The sequence below is a fragment of the Cygnus atratus genome, chromosome 1 (genome assembly GCF_013377495.2).
Source record: "Cygnus atratus isolate AKBS03 ecotype Queensland, Australia chromosome 1, CAtr_DNAZoo_HiC_assembly, whole genome shotgun sequence".
Taxonomy (NCBI): domain Eukaryota; kingdom Metazoa; phylum Chordata; class Aves; order Anseriformes; family Anatidae; genus Cygnus; species Cygnus atratus.
The window spans coordinates 139665290-139688081 of record NC_066362.1 but is presented as its reverse complement, the minus strand read 5'-3'; the positions used below and the strand labels follow the sequence as shown (position 1 = coordinate 139688081).

General features: G+C 40.3%; 1 protein-coding gene across 31 annotated transcripts in view; it reads left to right on the top strand.

Moving 5' to 3' along the window:
• INPP4A (inositol polyphosphate-4-phosphatase type I A) overlaps positions 1-22792 on the top strand; it is a 120721-nt gene that overhangs the window by 57589 nt on the left and 40340 nt on the right. For 17 of the 31 annotated variants that reach the window (XM_050716308.1, XM_050716369.1, XM_050716355.1 and 14 more), the window contains 11 exons: positions 7822-7885; positions 10361-10579; positions 11406-11450; positions 12967-13085; positions 13201-13317; positions 14038-14117; positions 16583-16736; positions 17738-17828; positions 18479-18626; positions 21867-21997; positions 22349-22453. In XM_050716308.1, coding sequence (XP_050572265.1) covers positions 10474-10579; positions 11406-11450; positions 12967-13085; positions 13201-13317; positions 14038-14117; positions 16583-16736; positions 17738-17828; positions 18479-18626; positions 21867-21997; positions 22349-22453 — 1096 coding nt within the window. In that variant the 5' untranslated portion in view covers positions 7822-7885; positions 10361-10473. The remainder of the gene's footprint in view (positions 1-7821; positions 7886-10360; positions 10580-11405; positions 11451-12966; positions 13086-13200; positions 13318-14037; positions 14118-16582; positions 16737-17737; positions 17829-18478; positions 18627-21866; positions 21998-22348; positions 22454-22792) is intronic. The other 14 variants (XM_050716329.1, XM_050716361.1, XM_050716380.1 and 11 more) reach the window with 1 other exon arrangement.

Sequence of the window (22792 nt, the reverse complement as noted above, 5' to 3'; positions counted from 1 at the left end):
TTTCAAACTTTGTCTTTTCTGTCTTAGAGCTGGCATCACAATGTCCCCTGCAAGATATTTATTTTTTGTAACAGCTCATCACACCTCAAGAGCGAATACAGTATTTCACTAAGGCTGATATTCAAAGCTAAAAAACCTCATGCAAATTTTCACAAGCTGGGGACAATTGTTGAAATATGATATTCTACTAGAAAGCTGCTGAACTTACATTGGAGAATTATTTGTAGTTAAATATGTAGAAATATTTCAGTGATATTTGGTCTGATTTCTATAAGTAAGTTTACTTCAAGGACACACAAGCCACTTGTGGTCTATTTTTTTTGTAGGTCACATACTTTAATCTAGTTTGTGTTACTCATTTAGGCCTTTTTAGTTCATCAGTCAAGTAAGGCAGATTTCAGTATATTCCAAATATTTTTCTGGTGTGTTTTAAGAACTGCCCATGTCTGTCAATACATGTAATCTTTTCCACAGAGTTGTTTTTCAGTAGCTCTGCTGGAAGTTAAGAACCCATTCAGTAAATGACGGTCAGGTCCTGGTGGCGGCAGTTCAGTTCGTACTTGCTAGGGACATTGATTTTTGCAAATGTGGTGAAACGTACTTTCTCTTAAAATCTGAGTGTTAAAAATATATAGGCAAATACGTTGGTCAGCAAATTTGTGTTCCTGATTTCTATGAACTGTTTCAGTAGGCCTTGCTTATATCTTCCTATTTCTGTTTTCTTCTTTCTAACTCGTAGTCTTTCTGTCCGCTGCTGACAGTTCCTACCAACACAGTTGCTAAAATGAAACTATTGCTGTTGAAGTGTAGAGAGGTTTGTTGCTCTGAAGTTACGGTCTTAACGTGTTTTTTTGTTTGTTTGTTTGTTTTTTGTTATTTTGACTTTTCTGAAAATCCTCATAGTGTCTTTGCTTGTGACCTGGAATGGGCAAGTGGTGACATTCTGCGACTTCTGAAAAGCTGCTTCTTAACGTGGTCAGGGTTTGATGGAAAATGAAATTGCGGCTTCCTTTTCTGAAAGAGAGATGTCTGCAGCTGTTCCTTGCCTATCTAGCAGAAAGCAGTTGGACAAACTGCTGTGTCTCAGCCCCTGTCGCCTCCTTTCCCACTTCCCCTTCTCATTGCTCTTCATGAGAGTGCAGCTGCTGTAATGGCGTTGTGCGGGGCAGGGAGGACGGGTGGGTGGTGGTGTGAGTACGGGCATGTGGGAGGGAGGCGCAGGATGCGGGGGGCAGCTGGGGTAGCACATCTGCATCGTCTGCCCCAGAGCGCACCCATTGCATTGGGCACTGAAAGCAGAGGATAACGCAGTCCCGTTAGTTGTCCCTGTCTTGCAGCATAGCCAACAAGTGATAAGCTCTGCGTTTTGCTCCGTTAGTCCCAAGCCCTACCACTTCTCGAGAAACAACTCAGCTCTCCACCTTTCTTCAGACCTACCGTCTGTCCTCCCTTCTGGCTGTTATCTCCTCACCTCACAGCTGCCCAGAGAAGCTGTGGATGCCCCATCCCTGGAGGTGTTCAAGGCCAGGCTGGATGGGGCTTTGGGCAACCTGGTCTGGTGGGAGGTGTCCCTGCCAATGGCAGGGGGTTGGAATTGGGTGACCTTTAAGGCCCCTTTCCACCCAAACCTTTCTGTGATTCTGTGATATACCAGTAGCTTCTGGTTCCTTTCTGGAGGCCCTAAAGGCTGTAGCTCAGCCAGGGCCAGAGGAGTATGATAGGGGCCCCTGTATTTTCACTTATGCTTTGTCTCGTTTGTTTTTTTTCATGGAAAGGACAATGGCCAGGAGAACTACTATACCCTTTCCATGTCATTTCATCCCACAGCAGTTCCACGCTGTGCTTGGATTTCCCCTCAGAGCACAGCTTTCCTCAGCTCTACAGAGCAGCAACTGAGGCAGACGTGCTGGCTGCCTTCTCCACAGTTTCTCCTCACAACTTGGACAAGAAAGCAAACCAAATCTTGGGGGGTCTCTGGCCCAGCTCCTAAAAATCCTGACAGGATTTTCTGGATGAATTTGGGCTCTGACAGTGCCAATAAGCTGGGGTCTCTGCATGCTGTCTAAATGGATTTTCAGGGAAAATAAGACACTGGCAAATAAGAAACTGGCAAGACACCGAAGCAGCAGTTGCGCACGTATGCACGCACACCTTTTATCTTACAGGGTCGTCTTACTTTTAACCCACAGGGTAGGACTGGAGTGAAAAAGGATTCCTTTCACCCTGACAGCTGTCCCAGCGAGGCGTTGAAATGAGAACAGTGGTGGGAAGTGTAGACCGTTGTTGGATTGTGTGGAGCTGGATGCTTTACGCTTCAAACCGCCAGCATCCCACCGCTTGGGAAGGAGGGGCTGCTTACGTGACTGCAGAAGTGAGTCGAGGGAAGAGCCTTGCAGTCAGCATTTTGGCTCACAACAGCCCTCTCCCCCACTGATTTGGAGAGATTGGGGTAAACAAACAAATCACTTTGTTCTCCAGGAAGCACGAATGAAAGCAGCACAACGGAAACAGATATCTGGAACCAAACAAGAATTATTTTGTTAGAAAAGATACAAAATCATTGCCAATAGGCACAGACTAGGCATGCACAATATAAGAAAAAAGACGTATCAGAAGTACACACACAAACCCCAGTTTAGAAGTACAAATTAAATGTTGATGGAGAAATATGCATCAACAGATTTGTGTTTGTCGCACCAGTTTTGCTGTGCTGCATCACTCCTGGTAATAACCTTTGTGCAATATTACTCCCACACTAGCATTTATTTCAGATTTTCTAAATACACGACACTGATTGTTTCATTTCCTGAGTCAATTAATTATGTCTTACTGAAAGCCACATATGTTAGAGGAATAATCTGTACGTTTCTGGCTTGCCCTCTGCTGCTGTTTTGTATTTTTAATTTATATAAATGTTTCAAATGGTAAGCGTAGGAAGCAGAGCATGTCAGATGAATGCCACATGAAAATGAAGAGTGCTTGGGAGATTTTCTGGTGTGTTTGTGACCTAAGGGAGCATTTTTTTCCATCTGGGAAAATTCAGAGTCAAGAAAGTAAACTAATGTTTAGTCTGTGACCCCGGAGCACAGCTGAAGCTGAACACAACCCAGTGGTTTCCGAGCAGAATGTGAGATCTGACCCAAGCACACAGCGGACAGCGCTAACAGTAGCTCGTCAGTGATTCCTGGGTTGTTTTGACCAGAATAAACTGCCTTTAAGTAGTGCTACGTTAGTCTGTGAAGTGGGTAAGTATTGCAGGCAGACAGTTCAGATAGTTCCCTGGACTTCTTGTTGTAATCAAATTTGAACCAAAACTTCCCACTGTACATGCAGTTCACGTGCTTTTATTCCTCTGTGTTTTCTGTGGTCCCCACAGCCTCTCACTGCCTGTATGATGGGGGATATTTCATTGCCACCCGTCGTGTCAGAGAAGAGAGCCTGCAATCTGTAATCAACAGCTGTAATGAACGCTGCAGCAAATGTAAGGGTGTATCTGGTTCATCTCCAGGCCATAAACTGCTGGATTTTTTTACTTTTTTTTTTTTTCCCTGTTCTTCCCCTCTCCCCCAACCCTTTCCTGCAGCAGGAGGACCTTGGAGGAGGAGGTTTAGCTCTTTGCTTTGCCAGCCATTACAACGCTGTTTCTGCTCTGTGAGCATCAGGTTATGGTGAAAGATGGCTTCACAAGAAGGAGGCTTTAGGAGGGTGCCCAAAGGACCGGCACATTCAGCTGTGTGTTCCCCGTCCAAACTCCTCAACAGCGAATATGTCATTCGCCAGTCTCGTGGGCTTTTTCCGTGTCTGCGTGGGCAGTGTGAGAGGCCCAGGTGGTATGGAAAGAAGTCATCCCGTGCAGAGGAAGCTTTACTGTAACATACCCTGTATATTTCTCGTGAAGAGCCTAAAGATTAACCTAGAGAAAAGACCATCCATAAGCTGTTGGTAAAACAGTGGAGGAGGCTGAGAAGGCTGGACTTGAAGCTGCTCTGTAGCAAGGCTCGTCGTTTTCCATGGCGCTGTGCCCTGTTCAACATGATAAGAAATCTGCAAAGCGAAAAAGAGCTGTGCTTTTTCTTTTTTAGTTAGCAAACCTGCACCTTACGGATGCTCTCTTTCACATGGGGGTGTGCATAATCTTGCGCTCGCAGAAGGAATACTGGAGAAATAGAAGTGTTGTGAGCACAAGAAAAAATAAAACGGTATCTCATTAAGCTAGGAAGAATGTTAATTGTGTTTCGGTTGTGGATATAGACAAACGGTCTTCATTTGCACAAAGAACTAAGCGGCCTAAATTGCACTTTTCTATTAGAAGTACCTAAATAGATTGAGGAGAGAAAATCAGGTTTTTAGATTAATTGGGTTTGCTGAAGTTTCTCATGACTTCGTGGTGGGGGTGAAGGATCCGGAAGAAAGAGTGTGACTTAGATTTGTGTGTAAGTAAGTGGGAGAGGGCGGAAGGGAAAACAAAGAGAAAGCAAGCTACTTCCTGCTGCTGAACTGGCATTTTATCTAAATATCACCGAAAGGTCGCTTTTGGGGATTTCCATGCTGCACAGCTACATTCATTGTGTCTTGCAGTAGTTGATTTCTTTTTCTTGTGGAGGATGTTTCCCTGTTCTTGCTGAGGTCACCCCCTTGATCAGAGTCCTCAGGAGGGCTTCCGGAGGACAAGAGACACCATTCAGGGCAAACTTGTGTTCTCTTCCTGGTAGTGGGGTTTCTGGTCAGTGAGAGGAGGAAACATTGAGCCGTCTCAGGAGGGGAAGCTAGACTTAAGGAGCCGACTGAGAGGGGAAGGCAGCCTCTTTGTGGAGCTGACGGCCTAGCACCTGCTGAGGATGTTTTGGTTGGGGAGGTAATCTCGGTGGGAGGCAAAGGTTCATACTGGGTGCTGGCACCGCTTGCTTCTTTCCGCCTTCCCAGGTGGCCTGGTAAAGGGGATGTCCAGGGTCACCGAGGGAGCGAAGGGGAGTGAAATTTGTCAACCCATAGATCTGCAGTTGGCGTTGAAATAGTTTATATTTGGTCAATGGCAACAACGGGAGCATTTGCAACTCATGGGAGGCTGCTCGTAGGACAAATAAACGAGCCATAGCTGGTCTTATGCCTGCATCCATATCAGCATTTTGTTTCAGATTAGGAGTCCATTTCGGAAGTAAATCTTGCGATCATCCCCAGTCACTGCATTTTTTGTTCGTATCTTGGAGCACATGAATCAGGCTTCTTGCCTGAAGCTAGGTTGGAGAGGGCACACTGTTTAATGCGTGTTCATTCCCCAGAGCCAAATTAGCTCTGGACCATAGTGCTAAGTATCACCTTGAGATGTACACTGGGTGGATATCAGCTTCTTGCACCAGCTGCTTCATTCTACAGATCCCATCTTTACTAGCATCGATATCCTCTGTGTTGTTGCTCCCTTGGGTTTGGCTGGAAGGAAAAATCTGACTCCAGGTATCAAGCTCATGGCTCCGACTTTTCCTTTTGTTGTGTGACCTGCACCAGATTCAGGACATTCAGTGTGCTGTTATAAAAGACAGAAGAGCAAAGTGCTCATGAGACTGCAAAAAACAGCTGTTAATCGGTGTCAGTCTTAGGAGGCTTTTGCTGGAGCTGCAGACCTTGAGCTGGTGTGCTGCTCTTGGGCTACCTCTGCAGCCCTGAGTGATGGGGTTGGTCCAGACCTTCACCTCAGACCCTGAGGCAGGGTCAGTAAGGTTCCTTGCATCCTCCTTTGAAATGGCTACTGGAGATGGGATGCTGGAACTGCTGGAAGGTTGGTCCTGAGACAGCATGGCAAATCGCGTTTAAATACTGAGGTTTTCAGTAATTGGAGGTAAAAAGGAAGAAAAAAAAGTATCTGATAAGCATACTAGAGATGGTGCTGTTACATGCAAGGAAATGTAGTCATAACTTAGTGTCCGGTATTTCATCCTTTCCATTGTTTTGTCCATGCTGATACAGTTAATAAGATGCTAATTGAAAACCTGGCTACCTTGCAGATTCAAAATAGTGTTTTTCAGGCAGTATTCGTTTCCACTTTTTTGATCACTCACTGTATTGCTAAAATATTTTCAACCTGAGCACAGGAGACATTTTACTATGATGTTATCTGAAGAGGCCAGTTGGCTGGAGGTGCCCTTTTGATGTTTCAGAACGGATTGTTGAGGAGCAGCAACCCTAATTTGTAAGGTCCAGAGAGTGGGCCTTGCAGTACAGAGAGCAGTAAAACAGTTTGTTAAGTACCCACAATTACTTTTTCACTCCACCTTGGAGATGATGGTAAACTTTCAGTAGGATTTCATCCCCAGACCTTTTTTCAAAGCATTAAATGAGCTGCCACATTTTCCCTTTCTCTGTTATGCTCCTCCTGAAGATTTATCAGCAACATCCACTGTTTGCAGTATTAGTAAGGGCAAAGCCAAAGGCTACGTGTAGGTGTGTCATGCCGTGTTCCAGATGAGATTTGCCTGGACATGATGACTGAATTACATAGCCCTTTGGGACAGGAGTGATACCTGTCTTGGGTGCCGTCTCAGGAAACTGCCAGGTGTGTTTGTACTACCTTTAATTCAGGAGGAATCACGCCTCCACCGATTTCTATCAAAAACATGATCATAAAGTTGCAATGGTAGAAATGGTTGCAATCCAAGAGCAGCTATTGTTTGGGTCTGTCAGGCCATGCAGTGAATGGAAGGAAGTCATCCCTGCCTGAGCTAGCACAACTGGGGGAGGGATTCAGTTTGCCCAGCTGCAGTGTCAGGCCTAAACTAGTCATCTAAATTGTTTCTAAAATGAGAGAGAGAGGTATCTTCATGGGGTGATTCATCCCACCTACCCTGGGAAATGGTGAATCATTTTCTGGAGGTGCCTGTGTCTCACCATTGATTACGTAGAGAACCTGGGCAATGAGGTGAGATCAGCTACTTGCCTCCTACACGAATGAAGTTAGGTGAGATGAAACCCTTTCCGTAAGTGATGATAAGAGCTCAGACCTGTTTTCTTAAGCAATCCTGGGTTATTGGTAGGACTGGCGATGAAATCCAAAAGCTGAGCCTCGACTCCCTCATCTCTTTTGTTTGTATGCCATACATGTGAGATCTTAAAAGGCATATCCTGTTAATGTAAATGTACTTGAATTAGATGGTACCATTAGCAAATGCAAACCTTCAGGTAACCTGTAGTATATTTATAAATAATTCACTTTTCCTGTATGCCTATTGCTAGCTGTTCATGGAAGCCTACCTCACGTAATTTCACCAAATGGAGAAACAGCCCTACGTCCCGATATTTTGATTTTCCGTGTTTTGACTACTTTGCATGATCTTTCCTCGTGATGTTTTAACTCTTATAAGTTATAACTCTTCCAAACAATATAAATTGGGAAGTTTAACTTATAGAAAAGCAAGTATAGTAACTTTTTCATTATAGAAGCTTTTCATTCTCAATGTGTATCATCTACAATCCTTTTTCTTATAGCACCAGGCCTTTCTGTAAACATTTTTATGTATGTTTCTTACAACCATTGCACCCACTCACCAAATTCTGACCTGAAGTCAGTCCTTTTCAGCATAAGCTTATTTCTTTGTGTTCCTGCTCTGTCTGGCTATTGCTATCACCAGTGGTGGGTCAGGTTCATCAGAGGATTGTACTCTTCTTTATTTGCCAGTGTCGGTGCTCTTAGTTTTCAGTAGATTTTAATGCAAGATCTAGTAATCAGAAGTGAAACTTACAGTTAATCTAAGAAGGATACTTTTCTGTTGGCAGTGATTTACAGTGTATAAAAGATTGATTATTTGTACTGATTGTTTTGTTCATTTCCAGATGTGGACTTAACCGATATTATGACATGCAAAATCCCTCCGCACATGACGAAAAGAGCCCTCTTGTAAGTAAGATTAGTGTAAGCTATTGCCAGTAAATTAAGAATTTATCATATTATCATAGGTGATAAATTAATATTGCAATGTAAAGGAACAGTTGAGGACTTAGACTTGGAATATTATTCTCAGTAATATTTAGATAGAAATAGTTTAAAAAAAAATCTATCCCTATTTTAACTTTTGAAAGATTGACCCTTTTTAAGGATGTCAGCAATTACAGAGATTCTGATTTAAAAAAAAAAAAGTAGACTCTTTCACCTATCTGCTGTTTGATCCTTAGCTATGAGAACGTTAGTTATTGCCTAATAGGGTATTTATAGGATTTGGGGGAAGGGACTATGACATCCTGCCTAAATCTCTGCAACCACATTTTGTAGCTGTTCTGTTTCATTAGGCACTTAGGTTTAATGGACTTACAAACCATTAACATTACATTACATAAAGAACAAACCAAGAAAAATGTATTGCTGAAAGAAGGAAAAAGAATAGAATTGTAAGGGACTTGTAAACTGACAAAGAGTTCTGATGGAAGTTTTATTTGACCAAATCTTAGGACATTCAATACTATTGCAGAAAGACTGGTGGTTCTCTAGCCACTTTACCACTTAAATGTTAAAAGAAAAGATAAAAAGCTTTTTTACTGTCAGTAATCAGACATGGGAACAACCAGGTTGCCCAGAGAGGTTGTGGAGTCTCCATTCTTGTCCACAACTCAGCTGGAGACAGTCCTGAGCAACTTGCTCTAGATGACTCTTCATTTGAGCAGAGGGTTTGGGCTAGATGAACTCCAGAGGTTCCTTCCAACCTCTGTGATTCCAACCTCGACTATTCTGTGATTCCACAAGAATTGAAAAACTACCTGCTCTAATTTTTGGCTGTCATTTTGCATGCTGTTAAGAGTCTCAAAGCTTTTGGAGATGGGATGTTCAGAGTTCTCAATTTCTGCTTCTTCCACTCAACAGTTTCCTTTTTTTTCTACTTGGAATTAGTTGATGACATCCTATTAATGATTTAGTACTGTATTGAGTACGACAGTATTCAGTTGTGAATTGAATTGCAGAAGGAAATTACTAGTTCTGAGGGGCAATAGACTGGCCCATCTGCTGGACATGGCCCAAATTCCTTCCTCCTTAGATTGAGTTCCCCATTTCAAATCCCATTCTTAATCTCATGTAGATGGCCAGGACTGTGCTCAATTCAGTAGTCTTTGGTACTTAACTTGCATCTAAATATTAGATGTTTAGTGAACCAGAGCTAGTTAAGAAGACACTTGAATTCCCTGTGGAGAGAGGGAGATTATTTTGAAGCGTTCCAGAGGGAGGTGCTCATTAAATTTAGAGTTTTGAGTTAAGCAGGTTGAATATTCCTCTGGGTGGCCCTCAGACAGATTTAAAATGCCTTTTAAAAACACAAGTAAAAGTTAGGTGGTTTATTTAAATATAATGCATCTTGTCCGTTGTTAGGTCCCTCAACCTAAGAGGAAAAAAATGCTACCATTATGCAGCGTGATTCAAATATTTTGTAATATGAATGAGGGCCTTCTCTGAGGGCATTAATCATTGTATTTCTACCTTTCAGTTTTTCAGATTTTACTCCTAATGTCACTTTCTAAATGAATGGATTTTGTCAAAATACTGTGAAAGGAATAGAAAAGTTCCTTAAGTGCAGTGCTGACGTGGCTGATGGAAGGAAAATACAAATTTACCAGTGAAACCAAGCACACTACATTTAACCAAATTTAACAACGTAATCAAATGTTCTGTAGGCACTGTGTTTCTTTTCTAGCATAATAATTGACTTTATAGACATTGTGAAAGGAAGAAAACCCTTCAAGTATGTTCACATATTACTGGGTGAACAAAAAGCACAAACACTGCTGTATGCCACGTCAGCAGTCATCCCGTTTTGCTTTTTCTTTACGTTGCCATGCCAGAATTTCGACCTCATCCTGACCCGGAAGGTTTTATGTATAGTTTTCAATATCCCTTTCTCATGGTGATAGAGCCTAGAAAGACACAGCTTGCTGACACTAAAAACATTTCCTGCTCTTTTGTTCCACATTCTGCCAACCCCATCTCCCTTTGTCCTAATCTGTTGTCCTACCTCTGCAGAGGGAGGCCCCATCTGACAAATTTACTTGTGCTCTCTAGGGATTATGAAAACCAGGAAACTTCATTAAGTGTGATTTAATAACTTAGACAAAGGGGAAGAGCAGCTGGTCTGTTAACGAGTCTCTCAACCCCTGTTCTCTGACAGAAGAGCCTTTCTTGCGTGTGGTACACTCTTCAACAATTTGCAGTAAAATGCTACAGATGTACGGTTCATGAAAATTGACTTACTGTGCTTTGGATCTGCCTTGCGTGGTTTATTTGAGTGACCTGAGGCAATTTTATGGCAGGAAGTTTGCTGCTGTTAAAAAGAGCAACAGCTGATCGTGGCCTAAAATTCTGGTGTACATTTTTTCTCTCTTTATGGCTTAGCATGGTAATGTTAGAGGAATAGCACTTGGAGACAACCTGCTGCACTCTGCTGCTCCATAAGACAAACATCAGTAAAGCCAAGCAGCAAGAAAAGAAGGGTTCTTCATGAAAAAATGACAGCAAGAGAACACAGTCCCCGCCATGGTGCAAAGTCCCGCACCGTGCAACGGGCCTCCACCATTGATGTCACCTCAGACATGCTAGGCCTTTCTCTCGCAGGTACGTACCTTCATATCAGCTATTGCTTTATTGCCCCTTTCAGAATCTGCCCTTTACTAAGATTACCGTTTTTTTATTCCCATTCCTAGAAGATTTAGATGTGTCTGATTATCTGAAGTGTTCAACAGTCTTAAAATTGTCATTCTTAATGCAGACAAAACACTCAAATTGGAGAGGCAAGGAAAAAGAAATTAAAGTAGATTTATGTGCAGTTATGTTTTTCAGTGAAAAATAGGCAATGAGGAAAAAAAACAGTAAAAGAATGTCAAGGTTGTCTAGGAAGAGTCTTGGCAGCCTACTAGCTTGACATTGTATATAATTTTCAAGAGAGTTCAGGAATCTTTGATTTATCTTCCCCATCTTTTACGGCGAGTAAATTAGCACTGTAATCCCTGGAGTCTTTATTTCATTAGTGAGAGACAGGTACTTTCCCACTTTTCCCCGTTCACTGATCACTGAGGAGATATATCTGATTTAATAATTTGGAGCTAATAGTGGCTCAGACACTAAGTGGCTTTAATTCTTTTATTTTCCACTGAGATTTGGCATTTTGTATTCCCATATTCAATATAATCTTGTGTAGTTTTACATATTTTAGTCATTGTTTTAACCTATCTTAGAAAATTAGTTCATTTCAGGTTTTTTAAATAAATTTTAAGTACCAAAGATTAGCTAATGAATATTCTAAATATTCTTGGATCATTGAATTAAGAATGTTAATATTTTCTATCAAATTTAATTTCTTCCCCTGTAACTGCAATTTCAAGGACGGGTTTACATGAGAGCAATGCTTCACTAACCTTGTGCTAATTTTTTCATTTTACAGGAAATATTCAGGATCCAGATGAGCCGATATTAGAGTTCAGTTTAGGTATGTTTAGTGTTTTTTAGGATTGTTTAGACTTTTGATAATTTTGACTATATGTGCTATTAAGTATATGCGGATTTATTTTTTTTTAATTTTGATTCAGAAGTGCCTTTCATATAGTAAGGATTGAAACTTTGCTGTGATTCTTATGGAGATGAGGTACAGCTTTCTTGCTGCCTGTACTGTAGCTTTTGATAGACAGCCAAAGGATTTTGTGATGTTTTTAAAAATCTGCAGTTAAAACATCTGTCCTATAAACTTTTAAATGTTTGCTATGTGAATATTACTTTTAAATGTACATTTAGTTTATGTGAAGATACTATGAAACTGTCCTCAGTCTCAGTATATCAACAGTTCAAGTCTTCAAGCAAACTGAAGATTTGGTGGAAACACCATTTTCAGACAGAATATTTTGTAAGAGTTACCAACTATCACACATACCTTTTTTCCTGTGGTCTTTGCTATCAAATGGTAATGTGAGATGCTTCAGTGACCTAATTTCTGGGATGTTTAAATATGGACAAGAAACTTGTGCATTGACTCACCTCACTTGAAAAATAAGTGAGAAACATTTTTCTCATTAAAATTCAGTCCACATTTTCAACTGCAGCATGCTTTTCTTGCACTAATAGTGTTCGGTTGTTTGGAAGTTTCTGCTCTTACCAGTATGACTGAAATGAAAATTAGATAATTTGCACATATGTGTATAATAATACTATGAATAATAATGTTAACTAGAATTCCTCGGAACTGAATAAGGATTTTTAAATATTTTCAGATAAATTAAAAATACACAGAACTGCAAAGCTGTTCAGTGTACATTTAAGCATTTTGCCAGCCCGGGTAAATTCAAAACTAACCTTGCACATCTAGCTAAAGCAGAGCCAGACCATGCTGTAATTACTTGTATCTAGCTAGCTAGAATTTAGCTCTGAATTGCAATGTAGTTGTGTAGAGTCATTCACTGGAATTTCTAATAGTTGTTTTCTATTCACTGTAGTCCCTTCCCAGCAGTTAAACTCTCTGTATCATTTTAGAAGAGATAAATTACAGTCCTTTTGTAATTACAAGCTAGTTCTCCTCGTAGTAGTGCTTCTTGATCAATGTTCAAGGACTCCTTTTGGTTCTCTGTGGCAAAACAGGGTTTGGTAAATGGGTTATTGGAGTGTGACTTCAGGTCAAATACAGCCATGCTCATGAGATTCCCAGTGGAAATTCTCTGCATGTACACTGTTTTAATGAGCTGTGCTGGAGGGATGGATAGGCAGGTGTTGGAAGAGAACGAGCTTAATGTACAGTTGTACAGCTTGGAGCAAGAGTGATCTGATGGCATATATACTGTCTGTATGCACAAAGGTGAATGATGTCTGCTTTCATGGTGTAGTGGTAGACTGAATCCTAGGCCTTTCATGGTTTTCATGCTCACATTATATAATATGCTTTTAAAACAATGTAGAGTCTTACAGAATTATGAGAAAGACTGTGGATCTAAATTTATTTCTCTGTTACATGCCTCAAGCTTGCAGTGAGCTGCTAACTCCATCACTAGATCGAAAACCAAACAGTTTTGTAGCAGTGAGTGTAACTACACCTCCTCAGGCATTCTGGACGAAGCATGCACAGACAGAAATTATTGAGGTAAGTGTTGAGGTACTGCTGGATTAGATTTAAAATTGAAGCTAACACAAGAAGTATTTCCTCCTAACAAACATCACCTTGTGTTATTCTTTGCTTCTTTTGTTTATGATTACAGGGAACAAGTAATCCTATATTTCTAAGCAGCATTGCCTTTTTCCAAGACTCTCTTATCAATCAAATGACACAAATCAAACTCTCCGTGTATGACGTCAAAGATAGATCTCAGGGAACAGTAAGTATTCGTCATTCTGTTGCCTCCCCAGTCAGTGTGGAGCAAGCAAATGAGAAGCAATGAGATAAAACTAGGAAGTTTTGTGGAAAAAAGCAAAGACATAGCAACGTGCCTCCTAGAGAAAAGATGGGTAGGGGAAGGAGGGACAAATGCCACAGGATGGACTTAACAGAGTGGGGAGTATTGCCAGTTTTCTCAGATAAGGCTGGTCTGTAGCAAGATTGCCCTTAGTTTAACCACAGTCATTTTCTTCTGTAAGATGGCAAGGCAGAGAGAGCAGCAAAAAAGTTTCTGGGGAAGAATGTTTTTGCTCTCAGAAATTCCCCTGCCCTGATCCCTTAGTGATTTTGTTCAGGGATAACATTTGCTGCCTTACAGAAAAAATGTAAGTGCCAGCCCTCCCATGTAACTACCTGAATCAGGGAGCCATTCGAGCCAATTGTGCTCAAGCTGTCGGCCAGAATACTGATTCAGGCCCCATGTTCCTGCTTTCTCACAGCTTCCTCAGGGTCAGCCGGGCTGTCCTCCTCTGTAGAGTGCTTCATGGGGGGGCTGTGGGGAAAGAGGAATAACTCCTGAAGAGGTGTGTTCTTCACAAGGAGCCAAGTCTGGGTCAGACTTCAAGGAAGAGTAGAAATTGTATTTTGGACTTTGGTGGACAAAGGCTTTGTTTGTTGCAAAGGTAAATAATTACAGTTCTGGTAATCATCTTCTTTCCAGATGTATCTGTTGGGTTCTGGGATGTTCACTGTAAAAGAGCTTCTTCAGGAGAAGAATCACAGGTTGCACTTAACACTAAGGTTTGTAGTGTTTTCCTTCATTAAGGAATCAGCCATCTTGATTCTTGAAGGCGTGGTTAAGATGTAGTGAGAGCTGTCCATGAGATGGGATGAAGACTTTTTATTTTATTTTATTATTTTTAAGTTCTAGGCCACTATCAAGGAAAAGAAAAAAAATTAAAAAGGGGGAGATTTTATATTGCATGGTAATTAAAACTTGTGGAACAAGACCTTATCAAACATGCTGAATTGTGTTAGACATTGCTTCTAGTTCTACAAGTCAAACAGTGTTGTCAAGACCAGTTGCATTTTTGTTCATTTTGTCCTATCATCACTCTGTGTGTGCGTGTGTGGAGAGTGGCAAAACAGAACATTTTTAACTATGCTGGTGGGTGAAGAGCTTGTGGTAGGGAGATTTGGAACCCATCAAAACAGCGGCTTAGCTTACCTGTTTGGAATACCTTGGCTTAAATAGATAATAGAAGAGAAATAATAGATAAAAGTAAGAAATGAAAAAGAAGAGGGTGTGAGTTTGCTACACATCCTGAAGGTGATAGTTCTAATCAGAAGAGTTAAACCACACACATGAAATCCAGTGTGGGATGAAGTTAAGTGAAAGCTTGGAGAAGAATGAGGATAGCAGTGAGATTAAGAAAAGAGAGCCTTGGAGTGTAAATGTGCATTGTAGTAACGTGTGTTGAAGGCAGGACAGGAATCATTGTTGGAGAATTATTGTTCAAGGGAAAATCACTTGAAGGGGAAAAGCATAATCAGAGAGACTGAAGAAGAATGCGTTTGTAAATCAGCATTATGAGCACTAGAAACGGTGACTGTGACAAACATTGAGAAACTTCTAAACACAGCTAACCAAGCCATGGACAAAGCTTTTGATGCTAAGAAGAGAGAGAAGTAAAATTTTGAGCTTTTCTCCAATGTGTTGTAAAGAAAAATACGTGATTTAACAGGGGGAGCAGATGAGGGAAGTGAGTCAGAAAAGACACGAAAAGTATGACACTGATGATGGGTGGAATAGTATAATTTATCGTAACTGTGAGGATGAGGGTGAAAAAGAAGAGGAATGCGATAGCTGAAATTTCATGGTTGTGTGATAGATGTCGTTATTCTATTAGATTTAATCTTTCATGACACAGTTGAAAGTGGGCTTTAATAAATGCCCTTTGTGATATCAAGTGTATTCTGATTAGTAGAGCAAAGTGTGTGAATACATGCATATCTTTTCATTGTCGTATTACCCTTCAGATGTGTAAGCTGGATGCTAAGCAATGTTTATAAACATACTGCGTGACTTGGATGTTTAGACCTTTTCTTGTAGTCTTCCAGTGTGCTTATTTCTTTTGTCTCTCCAGTGTTGTCTGTTCAAGGGTGGTGGTTGTTGTTGTTATTGTTGTTATTATTGTCTTGGTTGTCCCAGCATATTTTAAAATGTAAACAACAATCTTAAAATACCACTCAGAACTTATCTTCAAATAATAACATATATCTCTGCCAAGATTACTCTGTGTCGTGGGAGAGACAGAATAAATAGCAGCTGTGGTAGATGAGGGTACTGGGGTTTATTTAAAAACCAGCAAGGTTAGGGCTTTTACCTGATTGGGTTCTATCTCACACACACACTTCCTCCCTCCTCTGTGATATGCTCATGTGGTCTTGACTTCCATCCCCAGCAGGGAGATTGCTGCTGGTCTGGGAAGGTTGGGCAGAAAGTTGTGCCAGTTCATGCTGTGCGGCTGCTCAGCTGTTAGTGGCTAAGGATCCTGGGTGTCCTTGGTGTTTGTGTCCTTGCACCTCCCTGATCTGTAGGATAATCCCTCACCTCAGTGACCTTTCCTCCATTGAGGATCTTCACCTTCTTCTTCCCTAGACCACTTCCTTTTGGGATCCGTCTCTCTAGCATCAGCTCTTCTTTCTGGAATGTCAGGCCCCCGATTTTCCCAATCTAAATAACCTAACTGCAGAAGCATAAAATGTGATCAGACTCCTAATGGGTGGCTTTGACTCAAGTCTCTATTAACTGGAGGGTTTTCAGTGTGCTACTTCTGTCTAGTCCGTGCATTATCAAAATTCACAACCAGCCTGTACCAGTTGCTGCATGCAAGTAGCAGGCTCCTGATTGAGAGTTAAAAGATTAGATTTTGGATGTACAGGCACACGTGTGCAGGTATGCATCCAATTATCTGCTCTCTGTTAATGTTCACAATTTAAGATCTTTATTTTTTTGACTACAACAAGCTAATTGTAAAATCTGAGCCCGTTCTGGTTTTACAGGAGTATTGAAACACACTCATGGTTTTAGGTTGCCTTCAGTTAGGAGGTCTGACAGTATCCCTAAGGAATGAGAACATTTTCCTATTGGAATAGCCTATTGTAAGAATATGTAAAATTAAATTGAAAAGCTTCCTATTTAAAATGTTCATCAAGTCTGAAGATTAATAGCCTTTTATAAGTGTTCCCTTGTTGATAAACAGGTCCACCTCCAAAAAAATTTCAACGCAGAGTGTTTGTTGCAGGTCTGCTGAAAGTGACCGTGTAGGTAACATTACAGTTATTGGATGGCAAATGGAGGAAAAAACTGACCAAAGGCCTCCAGTGACAAGGTCACCTGATACAATTAATGGAAGGGTGAGTATAACCATTATATCAGCTTCAGAAAGATGAAGATTTATTGCCAGCATTGAAATAAACTGTGTTGAGACCTGCTGTCAACCTGCCGTGTAATTTATTGGTGCTTTCTAATTTCAAAATACTATGAAGAGCAGCCTAATGGTGTGGAGCACTTTTGTATTTGGCAGAGATCTTATTGCTCATGTTTGGAGTTTAAAATCTAGAGGAAAAAAATAGCTTACAGTAACTAAGCTTTAGCTTCAAGTGCCTTTCATCAGAATAGGCTTGTGGTACTGTATGTTAGTACACCTGCTACACTGAGGCATCCACAAGCAGTTTCATAAAGCTGTGGTATTGCACACTGTGAATTGGACAGTGGTATCAAGCAAAGCTGTATGGGGTGGTCAGGGAATATTAGGCAGGATTTCCAGAATTTTCCCAAGCACCTTTTAAAAACGTATCTTAAAAGTAGCATAAAAGATTTTAATAAAACTGAATAGGTTACTTGAATGCTGCATTTTTTTTTTGTGATCAAAAAAAGTTTTATTAGAACAGGTATGGTGATTTCTCAACCTAGACATATGCTTAATTCTGTAAACCTTGTGTGCTGAATGTACTGGTGATAATTGCAGCCATATCTGTGTGTATCACAGTTGCAATGTGTATCAGTATCACTTTATATCAGAAAAAACCTACAGCTGGCATATGTTTGAGTAGCTCTGAGGACTCTGGAGCTGTGCTAACATTAAGTAGTTCAAGGACTAGATGAAATTTTTTACAGCATTTGAAACTCTGCAGTAGCATTGAACAAGAATGTTTAAATTGTTGCATTTAAGTGGATTTATTATTTCAACCTGCGATAGTTTTTTTTTTTTTTTTTTTTACAGTGAACATATCTGGGATATCTATTTTTAAACCTGCCCTGTGTTGAATATTTCCCTTAAGTCTGTCTAATAGGGTCATCACTTCATGTTGCCTTGGCACTGAGGCTTTTTTCTTTATTGTTTGTTTTTGTTTAGACTGTGTTACCAGTTGACGAAAGTTTAACAGAATCTTTAGGAATCAGATCCAAATATGCTTCATTACGGAAAGATGCACTACTGAAATCTGGTAAGCTGCTGTGGACTGTAACAAGTAGGCTTTCAGCATCAGTAAAAGCTAAGCTCTTGCCCTTTGCTTTGGCCCCAGGGCATTTAAGCAGATGTTTCATTTGAATAGGAACAGGCTGCTGACTGAGCAGCCTATTTGAGGGTCATACAAGAATAAATTATTTTATCATTTGCACTATCGTTTTGTATCGTAAAAGCAGCAGAAGCAAGCTTTTTAAATTGCTGATTGTGCTATAAAAGTTTCCATAAAATTTGCTCGTCTACCCCTAAGCATTTTTTCGGGGTGGGGTGAAGCAGAGCAGTTGTTTAAATTTTTTATCTTGAAGAAAAATTAGCTTTCCAGCAACTGATTACATGAGAGGAAAGTACAGGAAGTGAGGAAAATAAAAGTTCACAAGTTGAATCTGTGTTTTATTTCCTTACCAGTGTTTTAAATCATTTTGAGGCTTTTCATGTGAATGCTAGAAGAATGATCATTGCAGAATGTGCCTGTTCGGAAAAGCTAGATGGCTACCTAGTTGAACTGGATTTTTATAGCACTGTGTTACAGCATGTTAGTGAATCAAAGCCTCTTTAAAAAAATAGTAGGAGAGACTTTGTATGCTTTTAACTCAAACCCTCTGATTAAATAACATGTTTTTATTACTACAGTGTTTGGTGGCGCCATTTGCCGGATGTATCGCTTCCCCACCACCGATGGAAACCACTTGAGAATCTTGGAGCAAATGGCTGAGAGCGTGCTGTCGCTGCACATACCCAGGCAGTTCGTGAAACTTCTTCTAGAAGAGGATGCAGCAAGGTGAGTATGGACTGGTTTGCACGTGTGGTAATAAAGCAGTGATGTGGCTGTTACTGAGTTACCAAGGAATTTATCTGTGCTTCAGCAGCACTGAAGGAAAAATAGTACAAGCAGCAACTTGCTGACTGTGCTGTTACAGTGAACAAGATTTTGTGTCAAAGTACAGAGTTTGGGCTTGAGTATATGATAACATGAACATACAGAGGTGTTAATGGAAGAAAATTCTTGGCAGACTGAACAATTAAGATCATACTGCAAGTATCTGCACTTAGGTGTTACCTGTTCTTCTTTTTGAAGCAGTTATCTCTCTTCCAGGCAGCTTACCCATTTATGTGTATTACTTCCCTACGTTTGTAGGCTGTGCTTTGCAAACAGAGGGTCATACAGAACGGTTTATGTCTTCTTTAGAAAAGACAGGATTTCCATTGGGATGGTAAAAGAATTTTAGCCTTATTTCTGAGTTTGCGGTGTGTGTTTTTTTGGCTGCGTTTAAATCCCTCTCCTAGAGGCCTAATTAAGTCCAAACTCACCTAAAAATAAAGCTATTCAGTGCTCTCAGTGTCCTATATTAATACATTTCAACCCTCTTGGGATGTTGTGAAAGAAAATCAAGTGTCAATCCGTGTGAGGAGGCAGAAGCAGTCTACAGCGTTTGCAAGTATTTTTCATATTTTGCAAAAATGATAACTTCAAAAGAACATTGCAGTGATTTTTTGGTAATGTATAGAAAAACTGCACAACACAACTGAGTTTCTGAAGTTCACACTGATTTTACTTGCTATTGCCTTTTGTTGTTTAGAGGAGTGCATTTACTTAAGAGTAGTCAGGTTAAGTCAAGTTAAGGCTTTTAAGTTCTTAGACTTTAGAGAAAGAATGATGTATCTTGCATAGCAGTGCTGCTACATCCTTGGTGGTGGAAGGGGCTTGGGATGTGCCATTACACATTTAGATATGAGTTATTCATTGTTTATTTTATACTTTGGTTCTCTCCAGCTTTCCTCGCAGTACATTTAAAAGCACCTATTCTGTACAAGGTTCAGTCAAGATAATGTAAACAGTTGGCATGCTTACCCATCAGGTACCATTTGTGATAGATGTGTATTAAGGACTTGAAGATAAGGAGAAGAGAATTCAGGGAGAATGGGGAAAAAAAAGATGTGGCTTCCTTTAAGACTGTGGGCAGTGATGTTCCTAAAAGTCTTTGCCATAAAATATGATTGCTCAGAGGCTCTTGCTAAAGTCATACAGAGATGAATGGATGCATACTGCATACAATTCTGGCTTAGTAACAGCCCAGGTGATTGCTAGTATAATTCTTTATGCTCTAAATTGCATGGCTGAAAGGTAAACACCATTTCTGTGTAATTAGTGAGAAAGACTTCCTTCTCTCCTTTCAGCCAAGGGGACCCTCAGTGACATGCAGAATTCTTTTCTGTCAGTGCTTTTATATTTCCAATGAATAATTGTTTTTCTTTAGGGTGTGTTACTGCTATGTCCATGTTGAATTAGTGCCCTGTTTTGTTCTAGTGTGGGAAATAGCACAGTCACAGTTTGTATTCAGTAGGATATCTCAGATTTGGCCAAGTGCTCTTTTCTTCAGTTTCTGTGCTGTAGCCCAGAAAAGTGGTGAGCAGCTACAGGAGCACAGCTACTTCTGTCTTAACATTATGGTGACTTCTAAAATACCCTTGGATAGTCACAGCTGCTGTCACTTACATAAAGCCATTCTGGTCCAGAGCTCTTTGAAAGGAAATATCTAACCAGGGAGATATTTTGACTACCTAATTACTTATGATATGCACATCCCCTGCTGTCTTAGCCTCATAGGGTAAACAAAGAAGCTTGTTTTAAGCTGTGAATTTACTTCAGGAAGACCTGGGCTCAAATGCATGTTTGTTTGTTTTGTTTGTTTGTGTTTTGAGTAGGGAACTGGACAAGGTGGTTACAATAGTATATCATGTAGAAACAGTTTATAGGATGAAACTAGAAGTGTCCTTTTCCAAGACACTGATACATATAGTTTACAGTGTTGCCTGTTGGCAAATCAATATGAAGGGTTTTTCTGAAACCTGCCTCCTTCTAATATATCTTAAATGATGTAGGTAGAAATTATTCTGTCACGTGCTGCCTCAAATTTTGTATAGACAATTGATTATTGCTATGGATTAGGGATATTGAGAAAACTGCAAAAAAACTTCTACATCATTTTGACAGATGATCTACCTTTTCTATGGTAATGTTCTGTTGAATTCTGTCTAATGTTGACTTGTTTACTTTTTCCCGTGTCTTTATTACAAATAATGTATTAGTTCAACAAGGCATTAGTCACAAGCATGACATGAGATACACTGAATATTTTTTCAGCAGCGCTGTTGGGGAACACTATGTAACATAGGATAGCCATGCGTGACTGAAAATTTAGCAGTCAAGGTACACTGGAAAAGCCAGGGGCTTTTCTGTTCAGATCTGGGGGGATTCAGTCATCCTGTATTCCATCCAATGTGAAACTTGAGTGCCGAAAATCCAGAATCCTAGATGAAGGCTCTGTTGGGTCACCTTCTGTCTTTCCAAACCCTTGTTAATGCTTGTCATAGAATTATTAGGGTTGGAAAAGCCCTCCAAGATCATCTGGTCCAACCATCCCCCTACCACCAATGTCACCCATTAAACCATGTCCCTAAGCACCACGTCCAACCTTTCCTTGAAAACCCCCTCCCTTACTTCCCCCTACCTGGCCTTGAAAACTGTCATGTAGACACCTGGCCAGCACAGATATTCCATGTACCTAATGTCAGGTGCTTATCCCCCAGCTACAGCCTGTCGTAGCTCTGATTTAATTTAGAGCCATAAATGTTTTGTGGAGTGTCCTAAAAAGGTCATCATTGTCCCAAGTCACCTGACGTGATGACAGTGCTCATCATTTGCAAATCATCGTATAATCTGGGTGCTCCTGCAGAAGGTGGGAAGCTTTGCTTTTGACTAACACCTTGGGTTCCTGGGGAAACACGGTGTATTCAACCTGCAAAGAACCTCTGTTCCTTGGGACAGAGCTCAACAGAAGTGCTTTGAGACATACGGTGGGGAGCATTCCCAGTCTGGTGGCTGGGTTAAATAGTAGTGAATTCACAATGCATCAGCTGAGGAAAATGCTACATTGCTACAATGTGAAACTTATTCTCTGTCAAGTAGACAATGGAGCTAAACACCTCTCTCTCTTTTTTTTTTTTTTTTTTCCCCTAGGGTTTGTGAACTAGAAGAACTGGGAGAATTGTCTCCTTGTTGGGAAAGCCTTCGTCGACAGATAGTAACTCAGTACCAAACGATTATTTTAACTTATCAGGAAAATTTAACTGACCTGCATCAGTATAAAGGTCAGCAAGATTTCTTTTTCATAATAAAGTGATACTAAAGTGATACTTGTCAAACATGACTGTTAGTGCTTATCTTAAATTGGGAACCTGGAATGTTTTAGTTTGAGCAAAAAATACTATTTAGATTAGTTTTCTTTATTATTTGTGAGGGAATATTTGCTACTCTATTCGTTCCCTATCTTTACTCTTAGAGTATGGAATTATAAATACTAACAGAAAGACACATCTTTTTATATTTATTTTCCTCTGCTTTACTTTCAGCATGTAGCCAATGATGAATGAAGCCCCTTGAGTATTTTAACATAGGTGGATGCAGTGTTTTTATGCTTACTTTTCTCCTGCATTTCTCAGGTCCTTCATTTAAAGCCAGTAGCTTGAAAGCTGATAAAAAATTGGAATTTGTTCCCACGAATTTACATATACAGAGAATGAGAGTTCAGGATGATGGAGGATCAGGTATTTGTTTCTTTCTGTCTTTCTTCACACTGTTCTTGTTTCTTTTGTCTTTTTTCATAGTCAAGTTTCCACAAACTACTGCTCTGTAGTATTAACACTACATGGCATTTGTGTAACACTTTCTATCCGTGGATTCCAAAACTCTTTGCAAAAGAATACGTGTAGATATAATTATCCCTGTTCTATAGGTGGCAAAACTAAGGTTTGAAGTTAACTTTGCCCTAGGTGACACAAGCCAGCCTTTGTGCTAGGGAATATATTGGGTTAAGCTGCTGTGTCACTGTGTTTTGGTTTGTGTCAGAATAGCAAAGATTCTGATCATTATTTACTGTTAAGTTT